Raw genomic sequence first — 18,397 nt, 5'->3', positions numbered from 1 at the left:
CAGCTCTCCAGGGTCTCAGTCAGAGGTCTTTCACATCACCTCCTTGCCTAGTCCCTTTAACTGGAGATGCCGGGGATTGAACCTGGGACCTTCTGCATGCCAAGCAGATGCTCTACCATTGAGCACAGATGGAAGCAAACATCTGCTGTTGGAAGAAATCCTAGTTGCAAGAATTTGAGATAGATTGCGGACTGACTGACTTCCCCCTTCTTTGCAGAGAGCCAGTAATCTGGAGAACAGCACCTACGACCTGTACACCATCCCCAAGGATGCCGATTCCCAGAACCCTGATGGTAAGCTTCCTAAAGCGGCTCCATCTGTCTCTCCCCACCCCCACCTTCCATTCTTTGACTGCTGGGTTCTTCTTCCGCTGATTCCCGCGGAGCTCACGCATACACTACGTGCCTTTGGCAGGTCTTCTGACTTGAAAAATTCATGTCCGTCCCCTCCTGGTTTTTACGGCTTCCAATATATATTTTATAAATCAGTTATTAGAAACTCGCCGGCCTGCCTTCCTCGCCCAGCAGGCTGGCTCGCCTGTCGTTGATGGAACTCCTGGCGAGTCGGCTTTTATCCCGGGCGGTCCTGGACGCTTCCGAAGCGACTGTAAACATGCCCAGCCTTCCTCCTCGGTCCCAGAAAACCCCAGATCAAACTTGTGCCGTTCAGCAAATCAAAAACCCGTCGCTGGAATTCCTGCCTTCTGAGTGCCTCGTTCCACCAGGGAGTGGAAATTCCAGCTGGGTCCCCCCTGCTTCTGACGTCCCAGCAATAAAATTGGGGGATGAGTTCTGGTGGCGCGTGGGGCGGCTGGTATCCGTCTCTCCTGTACCCGCAGTGGGAAATTTATGGGGTTCTCTAGTGCCAGAAGGTTTTGTTGATGGGTTTTTTCCTTAAAGGGGATAGAGCAAGCAGGAGTTGTGACTCAGTCAAGCACATGATGTACACCCAGAAGGTCCCAGCTCAGTCCCTGATATCTCTCATTAAAGGCTCTCAGGGAGGAGATGGCCACATGAAGCTGCCTTATACTGAATCAGACAACTGGCCCATTATGATCAGTACTGTCTACCAAGATAGACACCGGATGTCTAGGATCTCAGGCTGAGGTCTTTCGCATCACCTATGACCTGTTTCTTACTGGGGGTGCCGAGGATTGGACCTGGGACTTTCTTCATGCCAAGCAGATGCTCTGCCACTGAGTCATGGCCCCTGTGCAAGCACTGGGTCATTACTGACCCATGGGGTGACATCACATCTCGATGTTTATGAAATAGACCATGTTTACGGGGTGGTTTGCCATTGCCTTCCCCAGTGGTCTACACTTCACCCCCAGCAAGCTGAGTACTCATTTTACCAACCTCAGAAGGGTGGACGGCTGAGTCAACCTTGAGCCAGCTACCTGAAACCGACTTCCATTGGGATCGAACTCAGGTCATGAGCAGAGGTTGGACTGCAGTACTGCAGCTTACCACTCTGTGCCACGGGGCTCCCCTACATTGAGAAATACCTTTCTGTACTTGATCCCCCCCCTTCCGGAGAGCCACTGCAATCTTGTTGGTCTCTACGGTGCTACTGGACTCAAATCTAGCTATTCCATCAGCCGGTTGACCTTGGAGCAATCTTTGAAAACTGGAATGTTATGCAAATCCAATCAGCATACATCCAACAATTCTAAAATGATCTGAGCTTAAAGAGGTCAACTGCAGATCCATCTAAAACAGCTGGAAAATAAAAAGATCTTCACACACTTTTTTTTTAAGGCGGTGAGGGAGGGGGGAAGAAACATGGCATTGTGAGAGCCATTGCAGTGGTGTAGCTAGAATAGGGCAATTTCTACACTAGGCAAATCAGCATAAGAACATAAGGCCATGCTGGATCAGACCAAGGTCCATCAAGTGTAGCAGTCTGTTCACACAGTGGCCAACCAGGTGCCTCTAGGAAGCCCGCAAGCGAGATGACTGCAGCAGCATTGTCCTGCCTGTGTTTAACAGCACCTAAAATATTTGGCATGCTCCTCTGATCCTGGAGAGAATAGTTATGCATCATGAATAGTATCCATTTTGACTAGTAGCCATGGATAGCCCTCTCCTTCATGACTCCATGAACATGTCCACTTCCCTCTTAAAGCCTTCCAAGTTGGTAGCCATCACCACAGTCTGGGGCAAGGGGTTCCACAGTTTAACTATGCGTTAAATTGACAACCACCACTAGGGCTGTTGGGAAAAAAAAATTCGGTATAGTTCGGCTTCGGCGAAATTCGGCCTGGGAGGCACAGATCTGTTTAAAGGGCACCCCACGCGTCTCCAGGGAAGCTCCCTGGAGGCGGGGGGGGGGGACAGATCTGCGCCTTCCAGGTGGAAGGTGCAGATCTGTTTAAAGGACCCGAATTGGCCGAATTCATTCGGGAACACCCCGAACTCCGCCAGTTCGGCTCCCCAGTTCCCCCCTTTTTTGGGTTCGGTTCATCCGAACCGAAAAACCGCTGAATCGGGAGGAATTCGGCTGTTTTTCGGTTCGGGCCGAACCGAATCAACAGCCCTAACCACCACAGCATGGAGCTCCCCAGAATAAGTTTTCCGACACTGTCTTTGTCTCGTAAACTCAAATGTGACCAGATCCCTCCAGTGGGGTAGGGTTTTTTGTGTCACCAGCATTAAATCAGATCGCTGTGGCCTGGGAGAAGGGCCGAGGTCTTCGCCTTGCGAGCCTCTCCCCCCGTGCATTAAACGCTGCCAGAACTGCTCCCTCCGTGCAATTCTTCCTCGGCGGCACATCCCCAACACCCGCGGCATTGTGTCTTTAATGCGAGGCAACAGCTGTCGAAGCACAACGCCGGGGAGAGGCTCGCATCGGAGACGGGACCCTCGGCGCTTGCTCGGCTGCGAGGGCATCGCTCGTTAGCGTGACAAAGTAGCATGTCGTCGGGGACGGCCGCACAGTCCTGCGCCAGACGGCAGTGGCGTCAGTTCCCCGGGCAACCACTTGGCTTCTGAGCTGGGCCACTCTGAGAATCCAAAAAAAGAGGGGCTGGATCTTTAATGTCTAGCCTTAGGTTAAATGTGAATTAGCTGGCGGAGAAGGGTAGGGAAGCAGCTGATCCACTGGAACACAGTTGGAGTGCAGCCAGCCGACTCTCGGTTTATTTTATTTCCCCCCCTCCAGCTCCCGAAGGGAAACGGTCCTCTGGGCTGACAGCTGTGTGGGTGGCTCGGAACCGCTTTGCCGTCTTGGATCGGATGCACTCGGTAAGACTTAAAGAAAGGAAAGGGATTCTTTCTCCACCCTACTCCCCATCCCTGTGGGCATTGAGTTTCTGCACTGGGAACATAGAAACATTTCACCCCAACATATCTGCTTGTGGCACCCAAAAAAATTTTTTTTGGGGGGGGGGGTTAGGATCCGGCAGATAATGGCAGTGCTTTCCCATAGCACAAAGAGCCTTTCCTCTTGCATGAGGGGAATTCTCTTTGTGCTGGGGAGGGCAGTGTCGCTATTTGAGGGGGGATAATTCATGCTTCAAAGTTGTGGGGAGCTCAAGAACAGGGAGGTAAAAGATGGCTAAACTAACCCACCTTGTAAGATCCAAGAGAGGAAGACCAAAGTGTATTAGTACAAACGGCCATGATTTATTAATATTGGCATAGTTACCAGTATAACAAAGCATGCAAATCAAGTGAAGCTAACATTTGATTAAATTTGTTATAAATCCTGTGCCTCTATAGATTATATGGTACAGGTTGAGTATTCCTTATATGGACATCCGAAATCCAGGCTGATCCGAAAATGGGATGTTTTGAGCTGCCGTGCAGGCATTACATTGCTTTACTAGGTTAATAACTGCACACATCATATATGGGAGACATATATTAACCAGTATTACAACTAGAGTCAATCTTACCAGATGCTTGAGTAATTGGTAATATATTATACAACCTATATACATGCCTGGTTTGATTAAAACTGTTTATATATGTATATATTTCTGTAAACGTGTACAGGTTTTGCATGGGTTTCAAATGACCACTGATGAAGGCCAAATAGGCCGAAACGTGTCTGGCATGTGGTTATAGATATCAACCTTAAGAAATGCCATTGTGCTATTTTAATATTTTTAAATAATTTTAATCTTGACATAGTGCTTATAATAAATTATATTTTCATCATTTTTATATATATAGATATATTTTCATTCTACCCAACCTTGGGTACCCAACCATTACTCACAGACCCTTAGCAGCAGCATTGATGGTGCAGTGTACACAAAATTATTTAAAATATTGCTTAAAACTACATCCAGGCTATGTGTATAAAGTATATATCGAACATAAATGAATTTTGTGTTTAGACCTGGGTCCCATCCCCAAGATATCTATGCAGAAATTCCGAAATATGGAAAGATCCAAAATATGGACCACTTCTGGTCCCAAGCAGTCCAGATAAGGGATACTCACAGAAAGGGGCTGCTCTACAGGGCAGGGATTCCCTGGTCCCCTTTTCCTTGCTGCGGTGGAGAGCTCCCCTGTAGCTGAAAAGCAAAAGAGAACCTCAACCTTGGAACGTTTTGTCGTGCCAACCTGGTGTTTTCCTTCTCCTGCCCTTGTGTCTTTCCCATCCTGCACCAAAACGGCAGATCCTGATCAAGAACCTGAAAAATGAGATCACCAAGAAGGTGCAGGTCCCCAACTGCGATGAGATTTTCTACGCCGGCACTGGGAACCTGCTGCTGAGGGACGCCGATTCCATCACCCTCTTTGATGTGCAGCAGAAACGGTAAGATGCCAGACTGGTGTGACAAGAGGCCACCTCTGGCTTTGCCCAGCTGTGGAGCAGTCCCCCAGACCGATCAGCAAATAGTTTTTCTGGGGAGGGGGTGATGTTGAGAAGGCCACGTGTGGACATGGTTACTAACCAAAGAGCTGGTTAGTATCGCTGTTGTCACAGAGTCCATTCCTACACATCCTTTTTGCTTCTGGATGGGTAACCGGCCAACCAAATGGTGCCCCTTAGCAGGCCGGACTTGGCCCAAGGGCTTCTGGTTACTGATCCTCAAGATGGGCCTCTGCTGCTTTTAGTGATGGCTGGTAGCCCAGTTTCCTCCAGCAAGCTTCCTTAGGATACCTTATGTATATGCATGTTGATCAAGTATGAATGGTGGCCAGTGTGATCCTTTGGGGTAAACCCATGTTTTGTGTGCAGAAGGCGCCAGGTTCAGTCCCTGACATCTGCAGTCAAAAAAGTCTTATAAAATGTTGGGAGAGACTGTTTTCTACTGAGGCCCCCTGCGAGCCACTCCCAATCAGAGTAGACATGAGTAGGCTAGATCTGTATGAGGTTGTATGGATTTTGAAATTTTGGGGTGAGTGCATAGCTCAGGGGTCCCCCCAACCTTTTTGAGACCTCGGGCACATTTAGAATTCTGACACGGCAAGGAGGGGCACAGCAACAAAATGGCTGCCACAGGAGGTGGAGCCAGCCACAGAACGATTGCCACAACTTCACTTCAGTAATGCGGTGTGGATCCTTGTGCTGTGGTGGCAGGTGCTGCCAAAGCAACATTTTAAAAAATCTGCACAGCCAGTCTAATCTCCAATGACCAATCAGAAACCTTGCTGGGCAAAAGCCCTACCTGGCCCCGCCCACTCCCCAAGAACACTTGGTGGGCGCCACCAAGCCAGCAGGCACCACATTGGCATAGCTGAATGGTAGAACATACGCTTTGCATACAGGAGGTCCCAGGTTCAGTTCAAACCTCAGGTACCAGATGCTGAAAGAGACCTTTCTTTATCCTGAAGAATAAACAATACTGAGCCAGGTGGACCAATGGGTGTCGTGTTCTTGTATGCATGAACGTGCCGTCATCTACCAGGATGATAGGAACAGGTTTGGTGGGCCAGTTGGAGGGGGCTCCAGTTTGCTTCAAGGACAGGGGCGAGGCAGAAACCCACCCCTGAAGTGACTGTGTGCCCTGGGATGAATCGAGAGGTATCTTCATGGGCAGGGGCTCTGTTGTTGCAGGACTCTGGCCTCGGTGAAGATCTCCAAGGTGAAGTACGTCATCTGGTCAGCTGACATGTCGCACGTGGCTCTCCTGGCCAAGCACGGTAAGGGGGGAGAGGCTTGGTGTGCGTCTTGGCCTTTTGAGTCTTCCTTTTTTTCCCCCTACCCATCTTTCCTTCCATGCATGTAAGCTACTTCAGGCAAGGCCTGTTGGTTTTAGAAAGCACCCTGCGCAGCTCGAGGGTACGAAGGGCGCATGCTCTCTCGCATGCTGTTTGCAACAGGTGCAGCACTGTGATTGGATGCTAGAGTAGCGTTAGTGTTTGCAAGATTCGTCACAGACCTTTAACCTGAAGCTGCAACGCGGAGCCTGCTTTTAACTGTTCCTCTGCCTGTCTTTCCCAACTTTCTAGGACAGTCAGGTATAAAGGAGCGAGTTTGGGCACATGCAGTTGTCATTCAGGTGTTGACCTGCTAAAATCTCCTTTGGGTGAAATGATTCTGTCCCTCACTGCCTGCAAATCCCTTCCTCCAAAAGCCCCTTTGGCACAACCCCTCCGCTGCTGCATAAAGCTACATGGTAACTGGACTGATGGCTGATTCTTCCTTTGCCCTCCACTTCCCTTTACTTCCTCTTTTTTGACTCACTTTTTAGATTGTAAGTTCCTCAGTGCGGGAGACTTGTCTTAAGTGAAATGCTAGGCACTAAAAGAGAGGGCAGACGAGAGGAAGTACTCTGTGCAGCACAAATACCTTGTGGAACTCTTTGCCACAGGATATAGTGACAGCCATTCGCCGAGATGGCTTTGAAATGGGATTGAGGCAGAGTCGGGTGGGAGCCTGCATGATCAGAGACAGTGTACCTCTGTATATCAATTGCTGGATGGCCGTAAAGGGCTTTGTTGTCCATGTGCAGCTCATAAGCCTTACAGGTAAGGTTGCCAACTCCAGGTTGGGAAATTCCTGGAGCTTTTGGGGTAGAGCCTAGGGAGGAAAGGAAAGGACCTCACTAGGGTGTAACGCCATACAGTCCAGCCTCCAAAGTAGCCCTTTTCTCCAGGGGAGCTGATCTATATCATCTGGAGACCAGTTGTAAATTCTGGGAGATCTCCGGGCCCCACCTGGAGGTTGGCAACCCTTCTTATAGCAGTAGTTGGTTGGCCCTTGTGGAAGACAGGGTGCTGGATCAGATGAACTTTAGGATCTTCCTCTAAATGGGCAGCATTTTCTTTCCCTGTGTTTTTGTACCTCTACATTTGGGGTGGGGGGTGTCTTTTGCCCTCCAAACCACAAAGGGGTGACTTAAGAGGAATCTGTCCTGTCAAACCGCATCTCTTCTCTCACCTGCTCTTCTCTACAGCCATCATGATCTGCAACAGGAAGCTGGACTCCCTTTGCAACATCCACGAGAACATCCGGGTCAAGAGCGGCGCCTGGGACGAGAGCGGGGTCTTCATCTACACAACCAGCAACCACATCAAATATGCCGTCACCACCGGGTGAGCAAGCGGCTTGGATGGCGTTTGCACCTCCCTGGCACAGCCTAGCCTTTGCTGGCTTCTGGCCTAACTCGGCGCTTCCACAGAAGCAGCAGCTAGGTTTGGCAGCATCTAAAAGACTCGCAGATTTATTGGGGCATAAGAGGTCTTGTGGACCGAATGCACTATTTCTGAATGCACTATTTCTGACAAAGCATATTCCAGACCTCGGCCAGATCTGTGTGTCTTTAGGGGGCTGTATAGAGTGGTAAGCTGCAATACTGCAGTCCAAGCTCTGCTCACGATCTGAGTTCGATCCCGACAGAAGTCGGGTTCAAGTAGCCGGCTCAAGGTTGACTCAGCCTTCCATCCTTCCGAGGTCGGTAAAATGAGTACCCAGCTTGCTTGGAGGTTAAGTGTAGACAACTGGGGAAGGCCATGGCAAACCACCCTGTAAACATAGTCTGCCTAGTAAAGGTCATGATGTGATGTCACCCCATGGGTCAGTAATGACCTGGTGCTTGCACAGGGGACTGCTTTTTTCTTTGTTGCAACAGGCACAGGCTTGGGTCAGCCAGTGGCAAGCCAGAGTTTGGAACTGCATGAAGTGAAGGGAGGAAGGAGCATGTGAGCGTTACTCCAGCTCTTGAAATCCCTTCCTGGTTTTGATGCAAGCCAGACTTGGAGAGAGCTGTTTTGGGGGTGCTTCCAATCCCTGCGAGGCAACAAACCTCAGTTTGCCCAGTCCGTATGCAGTGGCAGACTGCCACAAACCAGAACCCGGACCTCAGATCACAGGAGGGGATCCAACTGTTACGTTGCAGTCAAGACTTGGGAAGAGCGTGGATCCAATTCCACCCCCCAGTCCACACCATGGAAGCTCGCTGGTTGATCTTGGGCCAATTGCTCTCTCTCTACTTTACCATAGCCTTTTTTAAAAAAAACACTTTATTCAGTTTTAAGGAATACAGAAAATAGAAGGGGAATGGGTAAAGATAATAATTTCATACAGTATTGGGTCGGCATCCAGGTCGAGCCCTCATAGTTTTTAGCCTTAGTTTTACATCTTTCAACATAGTTGGTGCATAAAATAGATGAGCAAGTCTTCTTAGCATTCTAAAGTTAACTTGGTTTATAAGTATTCTATCTTAATTAAAACTATATTCGCTTTTTCTAATTCAATTACATTAACACTTTCATCTCTCTTCACATAGCTACTATAAGTTTACAACATTTCTATCATAGAATAGTTGCCATCTTTGTTCGTGTTCCTCCAACATCATCTTCTGCAACAAATTAGATAGTCTTGAAAGCCAGCATGGTGTAGTGGTTAAGAACGATGGCATGGAGCTGTGGAGTCTGATCTGGAGAACCAGGTTTGATTCCCCACTCCTCCACATGAGCGGCGGAGGCTAATCTGGTGAACTGGATTTGATTCCCCGCTCTTAAACACAAAGCCAGCTGGGTGACCTTGGGCAAGTCATTCTCAGCCTCACCTACCTCACAGGGTGTCTGTTTTGGGGAGGGGAAGGAAAGGTGATTGTAAGCCGGTTTGATTCTCCCTTAAGTGGCAGAGAAAGTCGGCATATAAAAAACCAACTCTTCTTCTTCTTCTTGCCGTATCAGCATATTCATTCATTTTTGTAATTCGCTCTTTTAGTGTTGGTGTTTTCTTATCTTTCCAGTACGACCTTTATGGTGGTTATTAAGATAAAATGGAGAGAAAAAATGTACGGATGCTACTTTGAGCTCTTTGGAGGGAAGGCACGCTAACAATAAAATGAGGCAAGCCAGCAAGACTGTTCATCTGTTGGTGTTAGGTCTGAGTCAGTCCTAAGAAAGGTCACTGTCCCTCTGCAAGTTATTGACTGAAGCAAAGTCTGGTGATAAGAGCCAGGTCTCCGCTTAACGGAGCTTCCGTCTGAGACTGGGGAAAGAATACTTGGCTGTCTGTCAGCAATGCTGAGTCTGTGAGCTTAGGCAGATCATGAGAGGGAGGGCAGGAAGGGTTGTGTCAGTGTTTGGCTCTCATGGCCCTTGCATGCCCAAGGTAGTGCCGATCGCCACTTTGGGGTCAGGAAGCAGTTTTCCTCCAGGCCAAATTGGCCGGGGATCCTGGAGGGGTTTTTGTTTCCATCTTCTGGGCATGGAGTAGGGGCACTGTGGGGCGGGGGTTGTTGTGAACTTCCTGCATTGTGCAGGGAGTTGGACTAGATGACCCTGGTGGTCCCTTCCAACTCTGATTCTATGAGAAGAGGTTTGACAAAAGAGCTTGGGAGGGGATAGAAAGAAGACACTGGTGATGGTCAGTGTTCCAGTCCAGTAGAACCTTAAAGACCAACAAGATGTCCAGGGTCTAAACTTACAAAAGTCAAAGCTTCCTTTTTCGTATACCAATAGGAAGGGAGATCCCCAAGTCCTTATATCCCAGTCAGGAGGTGGGAGGGATATTGCAAAGAAAGAGTCAGGATGCAAAGGTACAGGGCAAAATCTAACAGATAGTACCCGGGCACGTTTTTTCCGTGAGGTTGATAGGTTTCCTCTGGTGATGGTGTCACTGTGCAGGTCTATGAAACTGAGCAGAGCCAGGCCTTTCCCATGCTCTCATAACATTCCAGTTTGGTATGGGGAGAAGCCATTCAGTGAAACAGAGGGGGCAGTAGTCAGGACAGGCCAAACTAGAGTACTTCTCCTCACAACCTTTGTTTAAACACATGGAACAAATTGGCTCAGGGGGGCTTGGAAGGGGCTTAGACAAATACATGGTTTGTCAAAGGACATTAGGGACAGTTGTTTGGTGGGAGCCTCCATGTGCAGGGGCAGCGTATTTCTGAACGTCAGCTGGAGGGAGGAAAAGAACAGGGGGGAAGCCACAGAATGGGCCACTGTCGGGATTCAGAAGGCAGAGCTTGGCAGGCCTTTATCTGTGCCAGGAAGGCTCTTCGTAGGCAACAAAAGTCTTGGAATTCGAAGGGCCCACATAGTACGGCTCCTTCATCCCCAAAAGAAACCCCGGCCTTCACTTACCTTACTGTTCTGCATCCAGCGTGGTGAGAGCCAGCGTGGTGTAGTGGTTAGGAGCGGTGGACTCTATCTGGAGAACCGGGTTTGATTCCCCACTCCTCCACATGAAGCCTGCTGGGTGACTGGGCTAGTCATCGTTCTCTCCGAACTCTCTCAGCCCCACCTACCTCACAGGGTGTCTGTTGTGGGGAGAGGAAAGGAAGGTGGTTGTAAGTCGGTTTGATTCTTCCTTAAAAGGTAGAGAAAATTGGCATATAAAAACCAACTCTTCTTCAATCCAGAGATCACGGGATCATCCGCACCCTGGACTTGCCGATCTACGTGACCCGGGTGAAGGGGAACAACGTCTACTGCCTGGACCGGGAATGCCGGCCTCGCGTCCTGACCATCGATCCGACCGAGTTCAAGTTCAAACTGGCGCTCATCAACCGGAAATACGACGAGGTGAGGCGGCGGCCGCAGAGGTTGTGCTTCTGTCGATGGTGCGCTGCTGTGACTTGGGAGAGTCAGGGGGAGGTGAAAGGGGACGACAGCTCTCGCGCTGCCCTGCCTCGACTCTTCACCTTCTTTGCCAGTGTGTCTCCTCTTTTGTGTACCTGGGTGGGGTGGGAACCATTTTCTGTCCCTCCTCCTTGCTATCTGCTGTGAGAAAGAAAGGAACAGGCACCCTCCTGGGGGGACTCCTCACCCCCCCATCACTTAAGAGCTGCCATGCTGAATCACAATATGGCCATCTAGTCCCCAGTATTCTGTTTCTAAATAGAAGCCTCGGATAGAACATTTTTATCCTTCCCTTCTTCCAAGGGCAGCAAGCCCTCGGTTCTGCTCTCTTCCATTTTCCCCTTACAACAACCCTGCGAGGTAGTTTCTGCTGGGGGCACTAATCTAAGAATAACTCTAACTGTGCCGCGTCCTTCCCTTTCTGCCCCTCCCAGGTCCTTCACATGGTGCGCAACGCCAAGCTGGTGGGCCAGTCCATCATCGCTTACCTCCAGAAGAAGGGCTACCCCGAGGTCGCTCTGCATTTTGTGAAAGACGAGAAGACTCGCTTCAGTTTGGCCCTGGAGTGTGGCAACATCGAGGTGAGGTGCTGTGCTCAGCAATGCCCCCCCCCCAAGGATGACCCTGCTCTAGAACCTGGGAGCAAGGAAGTCTCGGAGCCTGCTTCCGGGGTTTCCATGCCACGCATCTGCAACTATAGTCTATGCAGGTATATGCCCAGTTTTCACTGTTTCCCAGCTGATTCGATCAAGTTTTCTCTATAGAGTTGTCTAGTAAGCACAGTATACAATGGGTTGGATCCATTCCACTAAAACAGCTTCCCCCAGCAGATGAGTGACCACTTGCATCGGGTGGGGGGAGGGCTCCTTGCATCGGGAGAAGGTGCCGTACCTAGCCAAATGGAACTGCAGGATCCAGCCCAAGGAAGTGCTAATCTGAAATACTGGGAGGCTGACCAGCATATGTGGGACGGTCGAGCAATAAACATAAGATCTTGCCTTGAACGGCCAGGGACTCATCTGCTTTGGCTGGGCCATGGCTCATTAGCAGAATGCCTGTTTTTGACACGCAGATGATCCCAGGTTTAGTCCCTACCATGAGGGTGTCAAACATAAGGCCCAGGGGCCAGATTTGGCCCATTAAGAGCGCTTATCTGGCCTGTGAGCCAGCTGAGGCAGCCACACACACCCTCACTCTGGACCTGGGCTGGCGAGACATGGCCCAGCCCGACCAAGTGACATTTATATCATATCCAGCCCTCGTAACAATTGAATTTGACACCCCTGCCCTACCACCATCTAAAATAGGGGTGTAAAACATAAGGCCCGAGGGCCAGATCCGGCCCCTTGAGAGCTCTTATCCGGCCCGCGAGGCAGCCACCCCCTCCAGTCCCAATCTGGGCAGGCAAGGCCCGGCCAAGAGACATGTCATATCTGGCCCTCGTAACAAATTAGTTTGACACCCCTGATCTGAAAGGCCCTTGGGCTCTGCAAAGACTCCTTTCCCAAGACCTCCAAGAGCAACTGGGAGTGAGAGGAGGCAAAGCCGGGCTTGACAGACCAGTGGCCCAAAGTCAGCAGGAGGTCGCTTTTTCTAGCCTGTTTCCTGTGTCCTGTTAGATAGCGCTGGAGGCAGCCAAGGCCCTGGATGACAAGAACTGCTGGGAGAAGCTGGGAGAAGTGGCCTTGCTGCAGGGCAACCACCAGATCGTGGAGATGTGCTACCAGCGCACCAAGAACTTCGACAAGCTCTCCTTCCTGTACCTGATCACAGGCAACCTGGAGAAGCTGCGCAAGATGATGAAGATAGGTGGGTCTCGATGACGGGTGGGCTTTGCCATCCAAAGCAAAGTGGCTATCACACAGCATAAGTCTTAGAATGCATGAATTACACATAGAATCATAGAGTTGGAAGGGGCCAGACAGGCCATCTAGCCCAACCCCCTGCTCAATGCAGGATCAGCCTAGAGCATCCCTGACAAGTGTTTGTCTAGCTGCTGCTTGAAGACTGCCAGAGAGGGGGAGCTCGCCACCTCCCTAGGCAGCTGATTCCACTGCTGAACTACTCTTACTGAATAAAAAATTTCTTAATATCCAGCCGGTACCTTTCTGCCCATAATTTAAACCCATTGTTGCAAGTCCTACCCTCTGCTGCCAACAGGAACAGCTCCCTGCCCTCCTCTAAGTGACAGCCATTCAGATCCTTCAAGAGAGCAATCATGTCCCCCCTTTAACCTCCTCTTCTCCAGACTGAACATTCCCAAGCCCCTCAGCCTTTCCTCATAGGGCTTGGTCTCCAGGTCCCTGATCATCCTTGTCACTCTCATGAATGAATCCCACATCCTGGTGCTTGGGACAGATTGTTAGGACACTTTCCTTCCAACTAGAGAGCTTCCATTTGGTTGCACATGCAGTCCATGATAACTGTGATAGATAGTTTCAGAGGGTAGCCATATTGGTCTGAAGTTCCAAGCCTGGCAGCACCTTAGAGACCAATAAGATTTTCGGGGTATAAGCTTTTAAGAGTCAAAGCTCTCCCTTTGTCAGTACCCTGGAAATCATGTTGGTCATTAATGTACAACTGGACTCAGATCTAGCTCTCATGATAGATAGTTTGAAAGAAGAAAAAACTCCCATTTTCAAATGTAAAAGTATTTCATGATTTAAGCGGTAGGACAGCATAGAGCAAGCCCAGTTCCGAATGAGATAGATTCTGTATCCCTGGAAGCTGGCTTCTCTTTTGCACACTTGAATCCAGGGGGAAGTGTGACTTGTTCAGGCAGCCCAGAGCCACTCACCCTTTTGAAAGTGGCTTGCTAATGCTAAAGTCTAGGAAGATAGCTGTGACCTGCATAGTCTAGACTATCCCGATCCCATAAGATCTCGGAAGCTAAGCTGGCTCAGCCCAGGTTACTACTTAGATAGGAGACCAACCAGGAAGTCCAGGGTCGCTATGCAGAGGTAGGCAATGACAGACCACCTATGATCATCTCTTACTTTGAAAACCTTATAGGGTTACCATAGGTTGGCTGTGACTTGACTGCCCTCCCCCCCAAAAGATACGGTCAGATTTAGATATTTTAAATTGGGGTTTGAGAGCAGCTGCTCAGAAGAACGCTGTTGTGGAGGGTGAGTGTTCTTTCCATGTCCTTCGTTGCAGCTGAGATTCGGAAGGACATGAGCGGCCATTACCAGAATGCTCTGTATCTTGGGGATGTCGCGGAGAGGGTGAGGATCCTGAAGAACTGCGGACAGAGTGAGTAACAGGCCATCTCGGGTTCCAGGTTCCCCGCAAGCGTCCGAATCCCATTCCCCCTTCCCAATCCTGTTCTCAGATTTCCTTCTGTTCTTCCCAGCCAATGCAAGGATGGAACAGCCTGTCCTCAAGCTGCTCATCCTCCTGTTGTTGCAGCGCTGCCTATAGAGATCCTTTATCATCCTAACCTTGCTTCTCTCTCTCTTTCCTTTGCTTCTCTTAGAATCCTTGGCCTATCTCACAGCCGCGACCCATGGCTTGGATGAGGAAGCAGAGAGCCTGAAAGAAACCTTTGACCCAGAAAAGGAAACGGTTAGTGAAAAAGAGCTGCGGACAGACCTGGTTGTAATTCCTCTTTGTTTGCTTCCCTTGTTACTCCTTTTGAGAAAAGCAAACCACGTACCAGGGGCGAGTTTTAAGGGCTGGCCTCCTCGGTCACCAGTGGCCTGGTAGAGGTCACCTCGTACAAGAAATGGTCGGGCAGTCTCTTGCCTGGCAGCAGTGGTGGAAGTGCACAGCACAGGAGACTTCTATGCTTGGCTTCCTCTCTCTTCTCCCCCAATCATTCCCATATTCAAGGAATGGGACAGCGCTCCAGAAGCCCAGGTGCCATCAAAAAGGGTCTCTAGGGCAGTCTCTCATGGCAGAAGTAGCAGAGCTCCAACTCATTCACGCTCCTCTTAAAAACATAAGAAAGGCCATGCTGGATCAGACCGAGGCCCATCAAGCCCAGCAGTCTGTTCATACAGTGGCCAACCAGGTGCCTCTAGAAAGCCCACAAGCAAGACAACTGCAGCAGCATTGTCCTGCCTGTGTTCCAAAGCACCTAAGATGATAGGCATGCTCCTCTGATCCTGGAGAGAACAGGTATGCGTCATGACTAGTATCCATTTTGACTAGTAGCCATGGATAGCCCTCTCCTCCATGAACATGTCCACTCCCCTCTTAAAGCCTTCCAAGTTGGCAGCCATCACCATCTTCAAAATACCAGCACCAGTGCGTGAAAGAATCACACTGGAGAAGCGTCGCTAACTGTGAGCATCAACATATGAGTTGGCGAGAGAATTGTGCCTCACTCGCCAGCAGAGCTGCCCTCTTTAGCAGGGGGCATCCCGTGCCCACGTACCCACCCTGCTCACGCGAGGGGTTTCATTCCAACCTGCTTAACACCTGGAGGAGGAGTGTCTGAAGGCTTTCCCCTTCCCTCTTCCCAGATTCCGGACATCGACCCCCAAGCCAAGTTGCTCCAGCCGCCGGCTCCCGTCATGCCTCTGGACACCAACTGGCCCCTACTCACTGTCTCCAAGGGTTTCTTCGAAGGCTCGATCGCCAGCAAAGGTAAGGAGATTCTAGTCGCTGTGGCTGACCAGCTTCCTCCTGGGGGCTGTTGTAGAAGAGAGGGGAGGAGTGGGGGGCCTTGGGGGGGTCTGCTGTTCACCCCAAAAAGCTACTGGCTGCAGGAACTGAACTGGTGTAAGGTCGTTGGGGTGGAATTGGGAGGAGGAGGAGATGGGGGTAGTAGAGACCTCCGATTCAAGCAGGAGGTGGAATTCATCCTTTATCTTGTCCCTTTAACTGTCTCTGACATGCAGAGATGTTCTGCATGTAAAGCTCACACCCTGCCAGAAATTTCGTTATTCTTTAAGGTGCTACTGGACTCCTACTCTTTTGTTCTTCATGTAGTTAGGGGTGCTTTCCCCAGCTGTTTCATACACGATTCCTGCCAGGCATCAAACCTGGGCCTCCAGCATGCAAAACTGGGCTTCCATCTCTGATCTGAAGTGCCGCCCCCACGATGCAACAAAGCTGCTTTTGGCCACCGGTCCACCTAATCCAGTACTGTCAGCTCTTCCCGGGGAGTCTCGGTCTGCAGCCTTTCCTAGCACTCCTCTTTATGATCTTTTAACTGGAGATACTTTTGCACACCAAGAATAATAATAAGAGGAAGAGTTGTTTTCTATACCTTGCTTTTCTCTACCTTTAAGGAGTCTCAAACCGGTTTACAACTACCTTCCCTTCCTCTCCCCACAACAGGCAGCTTGTGAGGTAGGAGAGGCTGAGAGAGTTCAGAGAGAACTGTGACTAGCCCAAGGTCACTCAGCAGGCTTCATGTGGAGGAGTGGGGAATCAAACCTAGTTCTCCAGATTAGAGTCCTCTGCTCTTAATTACTACACCATGCTGGCTGTCCCCTCTTTGTTCCCCCTCTTTGCTTTGGCCCCTTCCCCCTGGAGCTCCAAGGAGACCAGCACCCTTCCTGTTGAGTGATACCATACCAGTTGCCAGCCAGTGCTCTGCTTGTTCCTTGAAGCTGGATAAATGCTTCTCAGAAAAACAGTGAACTTCTCCCTCCCCCTGCAGGCAAAGGAGGTGCGTTGGCGGCCGATATAGACATTGACACCGTGGGCACTGAAGGCTGGGGAGAAGATGCCGAGCTGCAGCTGGATGAAGGTGAGAGCCAAGCAGCCATTCAGTGTTTCAGTGGTTCTTGATAGCAGTAAAAATAAATATCTGCTGGGATTCAGTTTTCAGCACCAGGGCTCCCTTCTTAAGAAAGAAGTGTGCCACTAAGCAGAGCACATGCAGAGTGCCTTTTCCTCCAAGAAGCTTCACTTACATATATAGGGTCTGGAAGGGAGATTTTCTGCTCCAGGGGGCATGGCTTTTAGGCATGCTTGAAACCCCCCCCCCCATTTTCAGAAATGTAAGCGCTGTAGGCTCCTAAGACAAAAACAAAATACATTTATTATTGATTATTCATGTTTATAAATGCTTCACACTTGGATATTCTGGTACAAGCAGGAAATTGGATATCTACGTTGCATTGTGACAATGAAGCAGCAGGTGTGATGGCATGGAATGTTCACAAACATTCAGACAGTCCTAGGTTTTATTATTTGTTTGTTTGTTTGTTTTAAATATTTTAATGCCACCTTTTCACCTGATCAGGGTCTCCAAGGCGGTGAACAGGAGAACATTTCAACAATTAAAAGTGAAATTAAATGATATTTATAAAATTATTCAATAAATACACATTAACATGCCACACCAGAGCCAGGGAGGAGGACCAATAATCATTATTGGGAATATGCTGAAGAAAAGTCTTCATCCGCTGACACTGATAGAGGGAGGCAGACGAATCTCCTTGGGGAGGGAGCTCCAGAGTTTTGGTGCCCCAACTAAGAAAGCATTTTCTCGGGTTTCTACCCATCTGAGCTCAGATGGGGCGGGGGGGGGGGGACAACTGAAGCAGTGGAAATGTTTGCAGTGTAACTTCTCTGCAAGATGCGGGGGAGGGGGGACGTTTTCTAAGAACTTCGCTTTGGAGAGGTTCCCTTCATTTTATTTTTTATTTGTAGCAACTAATCCATACCTTGGCATATGTCCGAAGAAGCTATGGTTAAAAGGCCTTATTTTAACTGATTTGAACATGTCCCACTGTCACGCTCTAGCAATGGAGAGCCATCTGTTCTGTTTGTGCGTGCGTGTGCACCCTAGCCTGTGCTCCTGTTCTGAACTGTGGTCTGTCCTTACTTGTTCCTCAGATGGGTTTGTGGATGCCGGGGAAGGCTTTGTCGACGAGGCCGTGGCTAAAAGCCAAGAAGAAGGCGGCGGATGGGAAGTTGAAGAGGACCTGGATCTCCCACCAGAGCTGGTAATCTTAGAAGCCATAATGAACATATGGCATTCTCTACCTCGAGGGCTGCCCGGTGGCCCATAGCTTCATAGGAAGCTGCTTTAGGCTGCGTCCAACCCTAGTCACTAACAGGCACAAGTCTCTTCCCAATCCTGCTGCCCTTGCAACTTCAGGTGCTCAGGACTGAGGCTTGGACGCTGTTAAAGAGATCCGCGCATGGAACGGCTTCCACGCATAAAAGGATGATGTTCCTGCCTCCCCCACGCGAACCTAAAACGCCTCCTGGGGAAGGGGGGACTTCCAGGAACAGCACAAACTGGAGGGCTGCTGCAGGAGGGTGGAACTGGCGGAAAACCGCCCCCCTCCCCTCGCGTGAACAGATACGCTCAAGCCTAGTCCTGACATCTTTCTTATGCCGAGCATAAGCCGAACCGCTGAGCGAAGGACTCTCGGTAACATACGATGCTGCCCCCGAGTCAGACTGTTGGTCTGTCGAGGGCTACGTTA

The 18,397-nt window shown here is 49.9% G+C and overlaps 1 protein-coding gene across 1 annotated transcript in view; it reads left to right on the top strand.

Moving 5' to 3' along the window:
• COPA (COPI coat complex subunit alpha) overlaps window positions 1-18,397 on the top strand; it is a 49,764-nt gene that overhangs the window by 19,888 nt on the left and 11,479 nt on the right. The window contains exons 13-25 of the mRNA XM_056853808.1: window positions 218-293; window positions 3,163-3,245; window positions 4,631-4,770; window positions 6,016-6,101; window positions 7,358-7,496; window positions 10,781-10,943; window positions 11,435-11,581; window positions 12,620-12,809; window positions 14,160-14,255; window positions 14,479-14,567; window positions 15,470-15,593; window positions 16,615-16,704; window positions 17,799-17,908. Coding sequence (XP_056709786.1) covers window positions 218-293; window positions 3,163-3,245; window positions 4,631-4,770; window positions 6,016-6,101; window positions 7,358-7,496; window positions 10,781-10,943; window positions 11,435-11,581; window positions 12,620-12,809; window positions 14,160-14,255; window positions 14,479-14,567; window positions 15,470-15,593; window positions 16,615-16,704; window positions 17,799-17,908 — 1,533 coding nt within the window. The remainder of the gene's footprint in view (window positions 1-217; window positions 294-3,162; window positions 3,246-4,630; window positions 4,771-6,015; window positions 6,102-7,357; window positions 7,497-10,780; window positions 10,944-11,434; window positions 11,582-12,619; window positions 12,810-14,159; window positions 14,256-14,478; window positions 14,568-15,469; window positions 15,594-16,614; window positions 16,705-17,798; window positions 17,909-18,397) is intronic.

This window comes from Euleptes europaea, chromosome 7 (genome assembly GCF_029931775.1).
Source record: "Euleptes europaea isolate rEulEur1 chromosome 7, rEulEur1.hap1, whole genome shotgun sequence".
NCBI lineage: Eukaryota > Metazoa > Chordata > Lepidosauria > Squamata > Sphaerodactylidae > Euleptes > Euleptes europaea.
The sequence above is the reverse complement of the archived record's forward strand: the minus strand, read 5'-3'. Positions and strand labels throughout refer to the sequence as shown.